The sequence below is a fragment of the Peromyscus californicus genome, unplaced genomic scaffold, assembly GCF_007827085.1.
Source record: "Peromyscus californicus insignis strain IS unplaced genomic scaffold, ASM782708v3 Scaffold_14__1_contigs__length_90479793_seg_2, whole genome shotgun sequence".
Taxonomy (NCBI): Eukaryota; Metazoa; Chordata; class Mammalia; order Rodentia; family Cricetidae; genus Peromyscus; species Peromyscus californicus.
In genome coordinates, this window is record NW_026294436.1 from 50,794,058 (window position 1) to 50,812,266 (window position 18,209).

Genomic DNA, 18,209 nt, shown 5'->3' on the forward strand with positions numbered 1-18,209 from the left:
GACATCACGAAATTTGCAGGCAAATGGATGGAACTGGAAAATATCATCCTGAGTGAGGTAACCCAGACCCAGAAGGACAAACATGGTATGTACTCACTCATAAGTGGATACTAGATATAAAGCAAAGGACAATCAGACTGCAACCCACAGATCCAGGGAGGCTACCTAGCAGCGAGGACCCTAGGATGACTGTGGCTTATAATAAGTTTTGATTTTGTCCAATCAATGGGCAAACTTCAGTGAAACATTTCACTATTAGGATAAGAATTTGTACTTTATCAAGCTGATGAAAGAATATGCTGGCGGTACTTTCAGGAGGGGAGGCTAAAATCTTTTTAGATTATGGATTAGCCTATAGAAAAATATCTGCCGTAAATCAAACAGTGAAGGGGAAGATGAATAGGAATCTCACTTACACAACTTAAATAAAACATAACTCTCTGAATAGATGAAGATAGGTTTCTTCTGTATCCCAGAATCTAATCAATATTTATATGTATAATTCAGCTATTATTTGGTTTAAAAGGGCTAATTGGAAAATGTTATCATTTTTACTATTTTCTACAGAGAAAGTATTTTCCAGTTTCAAATAACCCTGGACTTTTGAATTATAACCTATTGTTATGTTCAAGCTAAAAAAAAAAAAGATTTATTAAAAAAAATTCTAGAAAGTATAAATGACACCACAGTTAGAACTGATAACCCACTATCAGCAGATCAGCCTAAAAATATAAATGAATTTACAATGATAAAAAAGAGACTGACTAGGGTTAATTATGGTAATGAGAAATGAGAGGATGGATTGATCTTAGGAGGTGACTGACAGGCTGATGTGACGACTTCACCATTAAATATATACATTTAAACTTACCAAAGTGTACATTTTAAATAAGCACAGTTGCTTATGGTCCCCTGAAGGTGCCCAATATCATCTAAACAAGTACAATTACATCAATAAACTTTTTTAAATCTCTATAAAATTTTTAATACAAGTTAATGCACAAAAGCAACATAAAAAACAGAATTAACTCACATCATTCTTATCAACTACACTAGATGCCTGAATGCACGTGTGTAGCCTATAAAATTACTGAATGAACATAATGATGTCGAGCTTAGAATTTTATGCCCGCCCACCCAAATCATAAATCAGGTGTGAAGGCAAAGAAAAAAGGTTTTGAGTTGTGAGAAAGTTTACTTTCTTTAAAAAAAACATTTGAGAACACAGTAAAACCTAAAAGAGAGTTAAAGAGGGAAGATATAGATGATACCAAATCCATTTGCAACTAACATCTGGAAATCTTTCTTTGGGACAGGTAAAAGATTTGGTCTTTGGCTCCTAAAGAGTATAAAGCCTGGCCTATAACACAGTCTTTTGTCCTCTTCAGTGAGTAATTCCTAAGTGCTCCACATGTGCTAAGAATTCCTGGATACTTATTTGTCTGGATATTTACTCACTTAGTATCTTCCTAAAGAATCTCTGAAGAAGTTTCCTCAGTCCAAATGTGCCAAGACAGAGGGGGCAAGTATGCTGACTATGAATACATATGTTTAGACAACTATAATGCCATTAATAAGTACAATGAAAAAAGCTAGCATAAAGATAATGATTAGAGATGGCATGCTATTTAATTGGTGGTCAGGGAAAGCTTTTCTGTTAAGTAATACTTCAAGGAGAGCCAAATGAAAATAAGTAAGCTTCACAGAAATGTGGAAGAGACTTCTAGCTATAAGACATAAACTATAAGGCAGATGCCAGGTGTGGTGGTGCATGCCTGAAATCCTCACACTTGAGAGGCTGTGGCAGTTAGATCATGAATTCAAGGACAGCTCAGCCTACAGTCAGTTCCAGGACAGTCTGCACTATAGCAAGACCTTGTTTCAAAAGAAGAACACACACACACATACACACACACACACACACACACACACACACACACACACACACACACACACACACACTTTAAAACACTGGTTTAAAGGAGTAGAACAGAGCTGGGCGGTGGTGGTGCATGCCTTTAATCCCAGCATTCGGGAGGCAGAGACAGGCAGAAGATCTCTGTGAGTTTTGAGGCCAGCCAGGGCTACAGAGTGAGTTCCAGGACAGGCACCAAAGCTACACAGAGAAACCCTGTCTCAAAAAACTTTAAAAAAAAAAAAAAAAAAAAAAAAAAAGGAGTAGACCAGTCAGCTAAGAAGACACAATGAAGTGAGTCAATGAGGTTGGAAGAAAAACAAAGAGAATATAGTATTAGCAGAAAAGCATTTCAACACAAAGCAGACAGCTAAAGACGTAAGCACAGGCTCTGGAGGTATGACAGTCATAAGAATTCTCATGAAAGCAACTTCAGTAAAGTGATTGAAATAGAAGCCTCATAAGGAGAAAACTCACCTGGCCTTGAGACACAACAAAACGAAACCTTACACACATTTTTCTAAATTCAAAAATAAGCTTTCAAGGCATAAGTGTGTGTGTGTGTGTGTGTGTGTGTGTGTGTGTGTGTGTGTGTTTGAGATAAGGTCTCAATGTAGCTCGGGTTGGCCTTGAACCCTATGTAGTTGAGGATGATCTTGAATTCCTGATTCTCGGGCCTTCTTCTCACATGTGCTAGGATTACAAATATGCACCAACACACTTTAATGCTTTAATTCAAAACCTTTACTCTCTCCCTACTCCCCACCAACTCCCCCACATCCTCGTCTTTCTTTCTTTCTCTCTCTCTCTTTCTCTCTCTCTCTCTCTCTCTCTCTCTCTCTCTCTTTCTTTCTTTCTCTTTTCCTGAGACAGGTTCTCACTATATAGTCCTGGCTGGCCTACAACTCATGAGATTCACCTGTGTTGGCTTCCCAGGTACTAGGATTAGAACTGTGTCACCATACCTTTGTTTATCCCCGCCCCTCTTTTCTTTTTTCTTATTTTTCAAGACAGGGTTTCTTTTTGTAGCCCTGGCCGTCCTAGAACTTGGTCTGTAGACCAGGCTGGCCTCGAACTCACAGAGATCTGCCTGCCTCTGCCTCTCGAGTGCTGGGATTAAAGGCGTGTACCACCACACCTACTATTTTCCCATTTTTAAAAGTCAGTTAGAATCCACTCTAGGAGGATTAGGACATTTCATCAGACATTTAAACACATTATTAAAGCCATTTATAGTTAAGAATTAACCATTACTTACACAGCCATCATGCACATTTAAGGTTGCTTCAAGTTTTAATCTTTGGATAAATTCTCTTCTTCCTGTTTAAAAAGAAAGAATTCAATAAATCATACAATCGCCACTGAAATCAAGAGTGTAGACCTGTCACAATATGATTCGACCTGTAATTCCAGCTCTACTGCTTATAAAGTGAATAATACTAGACAAATTAACCCTCTAAAGTCTATTTCCTCATTAACATAACTAACTTACAAAAGACACCATGGTATCTAAACCACAGTAAATACTTGTTTCTCCATCTGTTCACTTAACAAATAGTACTCACTGTTCCCAGATAATGTTCTAGAAACTAGGAATACAGTGTTCCCTTGGGCAAGGGTAAAGACAATAAAAAGTCTCAATAAGAGACAATATCAGTTATGAACAAATTAAGCAGGAAAATAAAGAAGGCCAAGGGGAATGAAAGAGAATTGGTGGAGGGATTCAATTTTCAATTTTAAATATGGTGGCAAACAGTAATAATAAGATGTACTGATTTTTTAAAAAGATTTATGTATTATTTGAGGTGCACACGTGTTTTACCTGCAAGTATGTATGTACACTGTGTACAAAGGCAGGTCCTTTGCAAGAATCAGTGCTCTAACTGATAAGCCATCTCTCCAGTCCCCAATATTTTAAACAAATATGTAGTAGAAAAACTTGTAAGTAAATCAGCCTGAATGTCCATTAAGAACAAAATAGTTTAATGTTGCAAAAATAGGTTAAGTTCCTTTTCTGAAAAGCGAGAAATGAATCAACTTTCCCAAAGATAGACCAGAAAGCGTGTTTACTCAGCAGCTGCAGTGGAAGCTGAATGTATAACAAAGAGCTGCAATTAACTGAATAATCAGGCTGATGAATTATCACAATGATCCTAAGTTCTACATTCTGTCATGAAGGGCAAGCTTCTGTGTCACACTTCTCCCTATTCAAAGATCTTCAAGTTAATTTGTTTGATTTCCCTTCCTATTTTTTTTTTTTTTTTTTTGGTTTTTCGAGACAGGGTTTCTCTGTGTAGCTTTGCGCCTTTCCTGGAACTCACTTGGTAGCCCAGGCTGGCCTCGAACTCACAGAGATCCGCCTGGCTCTGCCTCCCAAGTGCTGGGATTAAAGGCGTGCGCCACCACCGCCCGGCTCCCTTCCTATTTTTAAATGGTGTGATGGCTAGATATAGGATAAACATACAGAATTTTAAAATTAATTATGGGTGTTACCTAGGAGGGATTTGTTCTGTGATCCTACATTTATTTAAGATTACAGAAATTCAGTAGTTTAATAAACCACATTGCTCCACTGTTCTTTATAACACCCCCTTCCTGAGAGATAGAATTCTGGGAAAGAATCTGAGGCATGGGAGATTCGCCAGCCAGATGTGGAGGAAGTTAATACAGTACTGAGGAAAGGTAACAAGCCATGTGGCAGAATGTAGATTAAAATAAACAGGCTAATTTTAGTTTTAAGAGCTAGTTCAGAACAAGCCTAAGCTAAGGCCAGGCTTTCCTAATTAATAAAAAGTTTCCATGTCATTATCAGAGAGCTAAAGATATAAAGACCTGTTACAAATATATTCTTGTATTAACATTTAGTAATTATTTAGTCTTATTAACATTAAATATTTTATGATCCTGAGAATATGTATATATTTGTATGTGCATGTGTGTATAAGATTTAAAATGGGGGGAGGGGTTAACTATAGAATTCCATCTATTTTAAAAATTATGCCATGGGGCCAAAATTACCTTAAAAATGTCTTTTTCAGGGAAAGAATGTTTAAGTTAAAGGATTAATTACATAAAAACCACTTGACTAAAAACAGGCTAGAAGTATTTGAGTAGAAACAACAGCTTTTCCTTTTTTGCTTCATAGATACCATATCCCTGTAAAAAGTCATGCTTGAGCCAGGTGGCAGTGGCGCACGCCTTTAGTTCCAGCACTCCGTAGGCAGGGCCAAGCAGATCTCTGTGAGTTTGAGGCCAGCCTTGTCTGTAGAGTGAGATCTGGGACAGGCACCAAAACTACACAGAGAAACCCTGTCTCGAAAAACTAAAAAAAAGGCATGCTTGAGCTGAAGTCCTTCAGCTACTTGAGATAAGTGACCAAATCCCTGTACTAGTGAGTTAGAAACACTTCACCTGTCTCATGCATTGTTTTCTGTGATGCTCTAAGTAATTCTTTGTACTGGGATTCTTAAAATGTTGACTTCTTAACTGTCCTTGTTTCTAAAAAGAGTCATCTTGCCAGGGCGCTACATGTTACAACTTAAAGATTAAAAAAAAAACTTATTTTGACTAAGTACATCATTGGGACAGCTGTTACAACAATCATAGCGTGTGTTTGAAAATAGAAACTTAAAAAAGTTTTAAAAATTAAATTGGAATGTATTTTGTTAAAAAAAAAACCTTCTATACCTACAGAATGTATAATTTTAAAAGTATAAATGAATCTTGAGTTAGCAAGTTTAAGGGGTCCAGCCATTTAAAAACTGGTTTCTTAATTTTTTTAAAATATTAAAGTATTTAACGTAACCATTTCAATGCAATATACATTGGTGAACAGAATATCCAGGTATTTCATTTCAAAGTCCACAACTATAAAGAAAAATAACTATGTCTATATGAGACTTTCATTTTTTAAAACTCTGTATAACAAATACCAAAGAGTGTGCAACAGGTGTATGACATGAATAAAGAACATATTTTTAAATGTTGTGTAGGGAAAGTATCTGTTTTCTTCCTTTTGTTTGCTATGTCACATATATTATAAAATTGAGTGAGTGACTCCATAAATGTACATGTTTTGTTAAACTAGTGTAACTGTATCATGCTATTATAATTGATTTTAAAGATAAAAAATTCTAAGAAATTCAAGGTCTGGTTTTTTGTTTGTTTGATTTGGGGGTTTTGTTTGTGGTTTTTCAAGACAGGGTTTTTCTATGTGTAGCTCTGGCTGTCCTGGAACTCACAGAGATCCGCCTGCCTCTGCCTCCCAAGTGCTGGGATTAAAGGGGTGCGCCACCACTATCCTACCTGAAATTCAGTAGTTTAGTAAACCACACTGCTCCATTGTTCTTTTTTTTGTAACTCTAGAGGTTGAAGCTAGTGCCTCATGCATGCTAGGCAAGAAACTATCTGCTACCAAGCTATATTCTCAGCCTATAATTAAGTTTTGAATCTTATTTTCAGTTTTTTAAAAAATAAAAATATAGGAAACAGAAAAAAAGGTAGGTTTGGTAGTCTTTCTGAATTAAAACAACAAAGTGCTCAAATTAATAAGGTAATAAAATTTACAAATATTAAATGCTAAAATATTAGAAACCGTTTTCCCAAAAATTTAAAGTGTGAGTTTAAAGCCTAGCTCTAGCCATTCTGATCTAGACAAAATGGTGATAGGTCATAAGAAAACAGAAAATAAAGTGCATTGTTTGGCAAGAGCCCTCACATAGGAAATATGTGCCCAAAGGCTGGAAGCTGGGCATGATACTGTTAAAAGAATACCTCCTGAATGATACTTTTGTGTATGACTACAGACACAAACTGATGCTGCTGTCTAGATATCCCACAAAAGCGTGCTTTTAGAAACCAAAACCCACCAGAAAATAAGCTTTAAGTTTAATAAACCAAATTATATCAAATTCAAATAAACTCGTATTTGGACACTATTAAAAATTACACCTACTTACCAGAGAGCCAATTTCTCCTCCCTCCTACTCAACCCCTCTCAAGAGCCAGTGATCAAATCCATGAGCTTACACATGCTCAGCAAGCACCCTACCACTGACCCACATCCCCGGTCCTACCATCTCTTCCCAAGTCAGAGGGAAAGGACTCCAACACACACAACACAGCAAGCAGTATGAGCTGTAGGTTCATGTTGGTCTCCTAGTCTCCCAGACCCATCTACCATCTCAGAGAGGCCTGAGTGGATGTTGTGCATGTGATAAATGGGTTGAAATTACAGCTGAAGAACTGAGCTGAGGGTACTCATTTTTTTTTAATCAAGTAAAACCATTTGTCCCTGTACAAAACTACTGAGACATGATCTATATTTTTAACACTGGACAAATACCAAATGGCCTCAGCCTAAGGAGCTATGGTATCTCCCACATGTGCTTATTGTATTACATGACTGAAAAGATCATCCAGAACAAAGCAGTTCAGTGTCTCCACTCACAGTGTTGAGAAATGAAAATGCATGGACAGTCCTCTCCTAACAATTAGACACTTGTTACCATGACCTTGGTACTGAGGCTTCCTATGCAAGCCTGTCTGAACTCCATGCTTCCTCTTACAATTCTATTTTGATGTCCTACTGTATGTTAATGGGGCATAAGTGCCATTAAGACGAATACACACTTATCAAAGTCCTATCACAGTGCCTAGCACAAAGTGAGTTATGGCTTATTATTCATTGTGATTTATTTATGATGATACATTCTATTCTGTCATCTGTATTTTCTCTCAGTAATAGACATGTTAGAATAATACAGAATATCTTTGAAGAACCATGGATACAAAGCCATTTTTTTTTTTAGTTTTTGTAAATTTCTATGTATGCATGTTTGAGTGTGGATTTGTGCACATGAGTACAGTGCCCACAGAGGTCAGAGCTCCCTGGAGCTTTAGTTACAGGCTGTTGTAAGCTGCCTACACGGGTTTGGGAACTGAACTTAGGTCCTCTGCAAGAGCAGTATACTCTTAACCTCTTAGCCATTTCTCTAGCCCCTATTGCCTATTTTTAATGGTTGTATAACTTTTAATTATTTTAATTATTTCACTTGGGCTTACAAAAGACCTGGGCTTTTGACACAAAGGAGCTTATCTTGTACAACATTTGATGTTTGCTGAATTATTACTTGTTATCCTTTTCTATCTTTTCCATTTCCATATCTCAATCATTCAGCTAAGGGCTGGTGCCTCCCCCATCCCTTTGAGACAGTCTTATTATGTTTCCCAGATTGGGCTTGAACTTTCAATATCCCTGCCCTAGCCTCTCCAGTGCTAGGATTATAGAGTGGTGTTTTGAAAATATTCATCCAAACAAAAATCTTTGGTGTTAACCCAAGTTCATGAGATTCCATCATTATGAGCCACCTAAAAACTAATTTCATGTTAAGTTCAATATTTTCATGAAGCCATAACCTTTCAAATTAAACAGTTCACTGTGTAGTTAATTCAATCATTGAAGTTGGGTAATTTAAAGGCAAGCCACATCAGAATTCATAGCTACACAATTAAATAAATTCAGTAACTTTCAAAATTTCTGAAAGACTAAATTTTGTAACTCCCAATTTCTCACTCAGCCAAATCCCAGTTTTCACTGAGCTAAGCAAGATTTAAATGGACATAGAAAGGTTCCTTTAGTAAGCCATTCCTTTACAGAAAGTTGAACTATGTGTGCTAAAAGGATATGAAACAGGAAACAGCCAAGATGGCTCATGAATTTATATCCATATATTTAGAGATGCTGGATTTAAGAGCTGCTGTCATAAATGGGTGAACAAAATTAGATAATATAAAACGTTGACCTATATACCCTTTTTCTTAATCCCAACTTATTCCTTACTAGTAGGCTCAATTTTCTCAATATTTGGGTTACTAGTTCAACAAAAGCCAAAAAAACCCTCATAGTGTCAGAATGTTATTTCATCTATATTGATCGTTTTATTACAAATAATGGTGAACAGGAGTCAACAGTTTCATATTCCTGCTTTAAAAAAAGAAATCACAGATCAGTGAAGCTCGCATCTCTTCACAGCAAATTTTCCATGATTCCTTATCAACATTTGTCCCAACTAATTTCTATCTCCTTGAAAAATAACCATTTGACTTTCATGACATCTTTTCAATAAGCAGAAGAACTAAAGAACTAAGGATTTGGTAAACCTTTTCAAGGAGTGATGAAACACAAAACTGTTTCAAGTCTGGAACAGCAAAGGACAAAGAGGTGACCGCCACTGATGAGTGTAAAATGAAAACTCAGGAGGCGACCAAGGCTGCAGGAACAGGATAGATGTGACACACACACACACACAAACCCATCTTTATGTGTACGTGTAACTGGTTGTGCTGGCTCGTTTTTGTCACCACACAAATCAGAGACACCTAGAAAGGAACCTCGATTGAGGAACTGCTTCACTCAGACTGGCCTGTGGGCATGTCTACGGAGCATTTTCTTGACTAATGACTGATGTAGGACAGCCCAACTCACTGCAGGTGAAGAAACCCTGGGCAGGTGGCTCGGGCTATATAAGAAAGCCAGCTGAGCCAGCCACCCTGAAGCAAGCGAAGGCATTTCTCCATAGCCTGCTTAAGTTCCTTCCTGGCTTCTCTTGATGACAGACTACAACCTGTAAGCCTGTGGGAACACAGACTAGGAATGGATTTGTGTGAGAACTCTGAATGCTTGTGAGAACACTTCAAGGAAACAAGACAAGTGTGGTGATTTTTTATTTTTGTTCTAACAAATAAAACTTATCTGGGGACCAGAGAACAGAACAGCCACTAGATTAGACATAGAGGCCAGACAGTGGTGGCACACATCTTTAATCATATCACTCGAGAGGCAGAGATCCATCTGGATCTCTGTGAGTTCAAGGCCACACTAGGAACAGAGCCAGGTGTGGTGGCACACACCTTTAATCCCAGCACTTGAGATCTCATGTCTTTGTTTAGGAAAGAGACATGCCTTTAGTCCCAGGAAGTGAGGCAGGAAGCAGGAAGGTATGTAAAGTGTGAGGACGAGGAACTAGAAGCTTTCAAGCAGTTCAACTGAAACTCTCAGGGGTGAGAACTCAGAGGCTTTCAGTCTGAGGAAACAGGATCAGCTGAGAAGTTGACAAGGTGAGGTGGGCTGTGGCTTGTTCTGTCTCTCTGATCTTTCAGCATTCACCCCAATACCTGGCTCCGGGTTTTTCATTAATAAGACCTTTTAAGATTCGTGTTACAGACAAGAGTCTTGTGACTTCAGTTTCTTCAAAACATGGAATTGTTCTTGGAATATGTTCTTGTGCCCCTCTCAGGTATAGCAGATAGCGTGAGTTTACTTCAGATTAATCATTATTATTGCTTGCTGTTGGCATTCAAGAACATGTTTAAACTATCCTTCATATGCCTCTATGGAAATATATGTTTTTGCCATGTGTGGCTTGTCCTTGTGACTGTCTACAATTTGAACTCAGGAGAATTTACTCAGGTGACCTTTCTTAATCTTCAGAGTATACACCATCTGAAGTTCTGAATCAAGTTGGCTATTGCACGAGACTTTAGTCCATCTCATTTATTGACTTCATTCTCTCAGGTCCCATTTGGGACCTGAGCAGTGACATAAGCCAAATAAACCCTTTCCTCTCCAAACTGGTTTTGGTATGTTATCACAGCATCAAAAGCAAACCAGGACATCAGTGATTCTGTTTCTGTGATTGAACCCACACACATTAAACACTCTCAGTAAGCCTAGCATGGAAAGAAGTTTTCAACCTAATGAAGAATGCCTATGAAAACAATCAGACAATAAGAAAACACTATAGATTACACTATATTTAATAGTAAAACACTAGTGCTTTTTACCTAAAATCAGATGAAATGAAATGAAAGAAGGATGTTCACTTTTACTATTATTAAAGACAGTACTACAAGTTCCAGCCTATGCAACAATATAAGAAAAAAACCCTAATTTTTTAACTTTTCTTTAACGTGTATGGGTGTTCTGCCTACATGTATGTCTGTACAGTGCTTGAGGAAGCCAGAAGATGGTGGTGGATCCACTAGGACTAGGGTTACAGATGGTTATGAGCTGCCATGCCGGTGCTGGGAATTGAATCCAGGTCTTCTGGAAGAGCAACCTGTGATATTAATTGCTGAGCCATCTCTCCAACCCACAAGAAAAAAATTTTTAAAAAATCAGATTGTGCCGGGCGGTGGTGGCGCACGCCTTTAATCCCAGCACTCGGGAGGCAGAGCCAGGCGGATCTCTGTGAGTTCGAGGCCAGCCTGGGCTACCAAGTGAGTCCCAGGAAAGGCGCAAAGCTACACAGAGAAACCCTGTCTCGAAAAACAAAAAAACAAAACAAAACAAAAAAAATCAGATTGTATAGGGAAAAAACTTTCCTATAGGAAAAGGACAATATCTGCAAACAAAATCTTGATAAGTATTTTTAAAATTCCTTGAACTACTAATATGTGAGCTGAGCAAAGTCCCAGTGTACAGCTCAACAAAAGCAATTATTTTGCTGATGCTGTTTTGCCTGGATGATTCATGTTGGAGGCAGGGTGTCCTGTAGCCCAGACTGGCTTTGAACTCTCTACATAGCCAAGAATAACCTTAAACTTCTGATCCTCCTTGTCTGTGCCTCCCAAGTGTGAGGATTATACACCGGAGCCACTATACCCAGCTATGTATCACACTTTTATTTAGTAACTATGAACATGTGAAAACTGAATGTAAACACGAGTCTATTCACAACTGTACCACAAAAAACTAAACTTTTATGCATAAAGTTTTAGAAACTCCCATAATGAGACCTATAACTTGATAATTACAAAATGGTGATAAAGAATATCAAAGTCCTACATAAATGGAGCAACACATCATATTCATGGAGTAGAAGACTCAGGATAATAAAGGTATCAGTTCTTCCCAAATTCATCTTCAAGCCCAACAATTGTCAAAATTCCAGCAATGTATTTGACACATAGATGCGCTCGCTTATTCTAAAAGTCACATGGAAAGGCCTAAAACCTAGAAAGCTTTAACAAATGATTTTGAAGAAAGGAGAAATTACTAAATCCTGATGGTAAAGCACACTGTATAACTACAGAAACAAGACAGTATTCTATTCTCAGAGAGACAGGAGAACAAACAAAGTCCAAACCTCAGAATTAGATACATTCCATGAAGAAAAATGGCCTTTTCAATGATTTGAGTAAGTAGATACCCATAGCACAAAATTAATTTTGAACTAAACTTTAGACCTCATGCAAAAATTAACTCGATGAAAACTTAAGTACAAAACTGTAAAATTTTAGGGAAAACTCATAGTAAAAAAAAAAAAACTTTAGGATCACTAATAGTGATGAGTCCTTTGTGACACAATACCAAAGCACAATCCATAAAAGGAAAGACAATGATAAACTGGAAATCTCAAAGTTAAAAACCTTTGCACCACAAAAGCCCCTATGACAATAAAAACGTGACAAATGGAAAAAAAAAAAAGAAAAGAAAGTTGTTTGTACCCAAGGCCCAGTATCTCAAATACATAAGGAATTTTAAAAACTCAACCTCAGTGTTGCTGCTGCTGCTCTCTTCTAACACTATGGGCAGACCTGGCTCTTGCTCCAAAAGAAGACAGGAAAATAAGGTTTGTACCATGGCTTGCACAAAGCAGAGCCACCAGAGACAAGCACCAGAGAACAACTGCTCTCGACAGCAGAGTAAGCAAACCTCATCAGTTCAGGCCCAAGACAGCATTCTGTAAAACTGGATGCTATCAGAAGTTCCTAAGTCCACTGAACTTCCAGCTCTGGGGTAAGAAATTGCCCATGACTTCAAAATACAACTGCACTTCCAGCCCACAACCACTAGTGCTTTGCAGGAAGCAAATGAGGCCTATCTGGCTAGCCTTTTTAAAGTCACCAACTTGTGCTAGTCAAGCCAAACGTGACTAACGATCTCATCTAGCACATTGCATATATCGAGAATGTTCTTGAGAATCTACTGTGGGGGATGGGAAACAGCTCTATTGGTAAAGGCTCTAGGTGTCAAGATTAAAAGCCTGAGTTCAATCCCTGGAACCTAACAGGCAAAGGCAAGAACTGACTGCTGAAAATTGTCCTTTGATTTCTGTACACATGCCATTGCACATGTACACACCACACACATACCGTTTTTTTTGTTTGTTTTTATTTTGTTTTTGAGACAGGGTCTCACTGTGTAGCTCTGACTATGTGTACCAAGCTGGCCTCAAACTGACAAGAGATCCTCCTGCCTCTGCCTCCCAAGTGCTGAGATTAAAAAAAGTGTGTGCCACCATGCCTGGCCAAGTATTTTAAAAACAGAATCCACTAAGGCTGGAGAAATGGCTCAGTCATTAAGATCTCTTGTTCTTCCAGAGGGTCCAGGTTTGGTTCCTAGCACCTACAGGGTAGCTTACAACCAACTACAACTCTAGTTTCAGAGGATCCAGCTCCCTTTCCTGGCCTCCAGAGGCACCAGGCATGCACACAACGCACATACATACATACTGGCAAAACATTCTTTAGGGGAAAAAACCCACTGTGATGGAAAATATTACAGATTGAAATTTTCTTTTTCTTTTCTTCTTGTTATCAGTATGAACGTCAGTTCATAACCCTATGAACCCCATAGGGTAAAAAAATACCTAGATATTTGACTGTGAGTGGAAAAAAATGGGGAACAGAGATCATTTATTAGCAACTTCTCCATTTTCTTTTGTATGTGAATTTTTAATATAAATGTGAGATATAAAGCATTAATGGAAATCAGCATATTTCAGTGAACAAGTTTTAACAGTTCAACTTTGTAACAACTATAAATAAACCTGTGAAATTTTTTGGGGGGTGGGGGGGAAGGGGAGGTGGCTCAACATTTGAAAAAAATAGTAATCCAACTAGAAAATAAGGGAAATATACTGAAACACTTCACTAAAAAATACAGTGATGGCAAATATGTATATGAAAATATATACAATTTTATGAGCCACTAGGGAAATACCAATTAAAACCAACAAGAGTGACATCATTACATACCTATCAAAATGGTTAAAACAGTAATATCATCAAATACTGTAGAGGATATAAAGAAACTATATCACCAATATGTGGCTGATGGGAATGTTAAATGTCACTGGAAAGGAACATGGCAGTTTCTTAAAAAATTAATCAATATGCTTACCACATAGGCCAAACACAAATTTATATTCATATAAAAATCTGTACACAGATCTTAACAACAGCTTTATTTGTAACTCCAAACTAGCCCAACAGTGGGGAGGTGGTGGCACAAGCCTTTAATCCCAGTACTTGGGAGGCAGAGGCAGGCGGATCTCTGTGAGGCCAGCCTGGTCTACAAAGGAAGTTCCAGGGCAGCCAGGACTGTTACACAGAGAAATCCTGTCTTGAAAAACTTAAAAAAAAAAAAAAGAAGAAGAAGAAGACGAGGAGGAGGAGGAGGAGGAGGAGGAGGAGGAGGAGGAAGAAAAGAAATGATCCAACTATCTAAAAACAGCTGAATGGATAAACATCCATACTATGGACCACAACTCAACAATAAAAAGGAAGCCGGGCGGTGGTGGCGCACGCCTTTAATCCCAGCACTCGGGAGGCAGAGCCAGGCGGATCTCTGTGAGTTCAAGGCCAGCCTGGGCTACCAAGTGAGTTCCAGGAAAAGGCGCAAAGCTACACAGAGAAACCCTGTCTCGAAAAACCAAAAAAAAAAAAACAAACAAACAATAAAAAGGAATAAATTATTAATATATACAATTAGATGCATTTCAAGACAATTATGCCAAGTGAAAAGCTTATCTGAAAATGCTAAATGTTATCATTTACAAGGTGACACACATATATATCTATATAACATTCTTCCTTTTCTGAGATGTGTATCCTTATTTGCCTCGGTTGCTCTCAAACTCGTGAGCTTAAAGGATCCTGCTGCTTTATTCTTCCATTTGCCACAGTAACCAATACGTGACATCCGGGAAGTGACAAAACTGTACGTGTGGAAAACAGAATTGTAGCTGTCAGGTTACAGTGGTGAAGGAAGGGTATAGAAAGAGCAGCACAAAAGATACTTAGGGTGGAATTTTATATTTTAACTACATTTAATCCACTAGTGAAGTAAAATTAACATTAATTTATCAAAATAAATATTAGACTACACTGCATGAAACTAAATGCACACATATAAACGAATCCATTTAACATTACAGAAATCTGAATAAGGAATGTGAATTCTCTGTCAGTTTCCTGGTTATTATATTTCAAAAGAAGTTACCACTGGGGTACTGGTTGAAGGGTATATGGTACACAGCTTTCTGTTATTTTTTTTAACTTTTAAAATTTTTATGTATATGAATGAGTGTTTTGGCTGCATGTACGTCTGTGCACCACTTGCATGTCTGGTGCCAGCAGAGGGCAGAAGAGGGCATCAGATCCCCTCAAACTGTTGTTAGAGATGGTTTGAGTCACCATGTGGGTACAGAGAATCAAACCTGAGTCCTCTCAAAGAGCAGTCAGCACCCAACCACTGAGTCATCTCTCTAGCCTCAAATGTTCTATTATTTCTTATAATTGCATATGAGTCAATGATTTTCTTAAAATATAAAGTTTTTTTAACTTAAAAAAATGCCACACCCAGATGGCTTCAACAATTTTAGGACAAAGTACTTCCAACCTGATACAAATTCAGAAAAATAGAACATATCCCACTCATGGAGCCAAGATCATTCTAGTATCAGACAAAGTACATTTAAAAAACTATAAACTAACATCTATGAACAATAGCCTAAAACTCACTTAAACTTAACAATCTAAAAAGAATAATTTACCAGAACAATAAAAGCCTAGGAATTGAATACTGGTTCATACCAACTCAGAAACCCAAACTTAATCAAACTACTGATTGATGAATAGGTCCATGCCTATGCAGGTCTATGCCTTGGTGTACATATGGAGGTCAGATGACAATTCATGAAGTTGTTCTCTCTTCCTACTTTTATGTGGGTTCTGAGGATTAAACTCAGATCAAAGGCTTGTAACAATATGAGAAGAGGGTAATTTGATTCAGTAGTTTTGTTGTTTTGTTGTGCAGGGCATTCAACCCAGGGCTTCATTTCATCCTATGCAAGCTTTCACAGGCCCCCACGAGCCTCTTTTTCTTTCTGTAGGAATGGAGCTTGGACACAGAGCCTTGCACATGCTAGATAAGTGCTCTACCACAGATCTAAACATCTAATCCCTGACAATCTTTTCTAAAAATCAGGAATGGGAGCTAGAGAGATGATTCAGTGGTTACAAGCATGTGTTGCTTTTGCAGAGGATATAGTTTTAGCTCCTAGCATTCACTCATAACATCAGGACATTCGATCAGAAAAGATCTCCATGGACAGCAGGCATGCCATGATACACATACACACATGAAGACAAAATATTCATACACATAGAATAAATATTTTTTAAAAAATTAAGAAACACCAGGCAGTGGAGGTGCACTCCTTTAATCCCAGCATTCAGGAGGCAGAGGTAGACAGATCTCTGAGTTCGAGGCCAGACTGGTCTACAGAGTGAGTTCCAGAACAGCTAGGGCTATACAGAGAAACCTGTTGTGGTGATATTTTATTTGTGCTGAAATGTGGTGATATTTTATTTGTGCTTTAATAAAGCTTGCCTGGAGATCAGGAGGAAAAGGCCAGCCATTTTAAGTAAACAAAGAAGTCAGGCAGCATACGCCCTTAATCCCTTAGCAGGCAGGATCTATGTGTGTTCAAGGCCACACTAGGGAACAGAGCCAAGGTGGTGGCACACACCATATCCCAGTACCAACCATAGAAACCTGGAGGTCTGTACAGGCAGACAGTGACAGAGCTGTGTGAAGAAGTGAGGTAGCTGGGCTAAGAGCCAATGAGAGGGCAGAAAAGCAAGGCATATAAGCCTGGGTAGACAGGAAGTCTCTCTCTTTGGAAGCTGTGGAGTTGGTGAGGTTAGCTGGTGGCTTTCCCCGTTTCCCCAATCTCTCTAAGGCTTTAACCCAAATTTCTGGCTCCGTGTTTTTATTTAATAAGACCATTTAGAAATTTGTCTACACCCTGTCTCCAAAACCAAAAACAAACAAACAAACAGCAAGTTTGTTGTTTTTGAGAAACTGACAAGCTGTGACTCTGTTGTTAATGACAGTTTTTGAGACAAGGCTTTAGTATGTAGCCCGAACTGACTTAAAATTTCCTATGTAGACCAAGCTGGTCTCAAACTTGCAGCAATCCTCCTGTCTCTGCCTCCTAAGAGCTGGGATTATCAATTTGCACCATGAGCTAGGACAAACAAGACATTTTTAAATTCATTTTTAAATTGTATATGAAAATGGAAGAGCTCAGAATAACCTGGACAATTTTGAAGAGACAACACCAATTTTGAAGTACCACGTGTCACCAGGAGACACAGGATCCCTTTAGCAGGTTCTTAGTCTTATAAAGAATTTAAAACCATTCATAAGCATTAAACGAAGGTCTCCTGCCCCTGGCAGGGGGGAGGCCATACCTATGTAAAAAGATTCTACAAAGCTGATTGATTAAAATGTCCTCATTATGGAGAATTGGAATGCTGCAGACATTATCTTACCCTGTCTTTAACCCCTTATTAGGCACTCATGCCCACCTCTATGTCTGATCTATATCCTTGCAGCTATCAGGCAAAACCTTTGGAATATATAAACTTAACAAACCACTGGCTTCCAGCAACCCCAAAGCTAAGTATGTTATCAGATAACATCCAATACCTAAAGTAGAGTTTCTCCTTTGCTATAACCCACCCATCTCTTGTTCCTACCAATGAATCTGGAAAATGCCCTCATTTCCAACTCCTTTTATCTGGAGACCATACACGTTCACATAACCGCTTCTACACTGGAGCGTCTACATTAGAACATGTTATTGGGGCAACCTGAATCTGTGTTCCCAGGACATAATCACGTCATTTGGCCCAGAATAAACAATATCTTATCCCTTTGGGTTAGAGCTTTGTCTTGCACTAACAGAAGAAAAATGAAAGACAATTGTGCTGGAGTTTGAGAAATAAAAATGGGGCAGGCAAGCTGGAGACTGCAGCAGCTGCCAGGAGATGAAAGAGGAGAAAAAGGAAAATTATACTTTCTGAATTAGATATCAAGAAAGCAGACAGGCTCAGCAACAGTAGTCTGCAGCAGTCACATGGGGAAGGGAGAGGAGGTGTATAGATGGAGATTTTCTGAGAATGAGGCCAAAGTCAGACCTCAGAAAGCGGGAAGGCT

General features: G+C 38.3%; 1 protein-coding gene across 6 annotated transcripts in view; it reads right to left on the reverse strand.

Annotated features, from left to right (window-relative positions):
* Dcaf6 (DDB1 and CUL4 associated factor 6) overlaps window positions 1-18,209 on the reverse strand; it is a 115,189-nt gene that overhangs the window by 90,847 nt on the left and 6,133 nt on the right. For all 6 annotated transcript variants that reach the window (XM_052737468.1, XM_052737467.1, XM_052737466.1 and 3 more), the window contains exon 3: window positions 3,174-3,235. In XM_052737468.1, coding sequence (XP_052593428.1) covers window positions 3,174-3,235 — 62 coding nt within the window. The remainder of the gene's footprint in view (window positions 1-3,173; window positions 3,236-18,209) is intronic.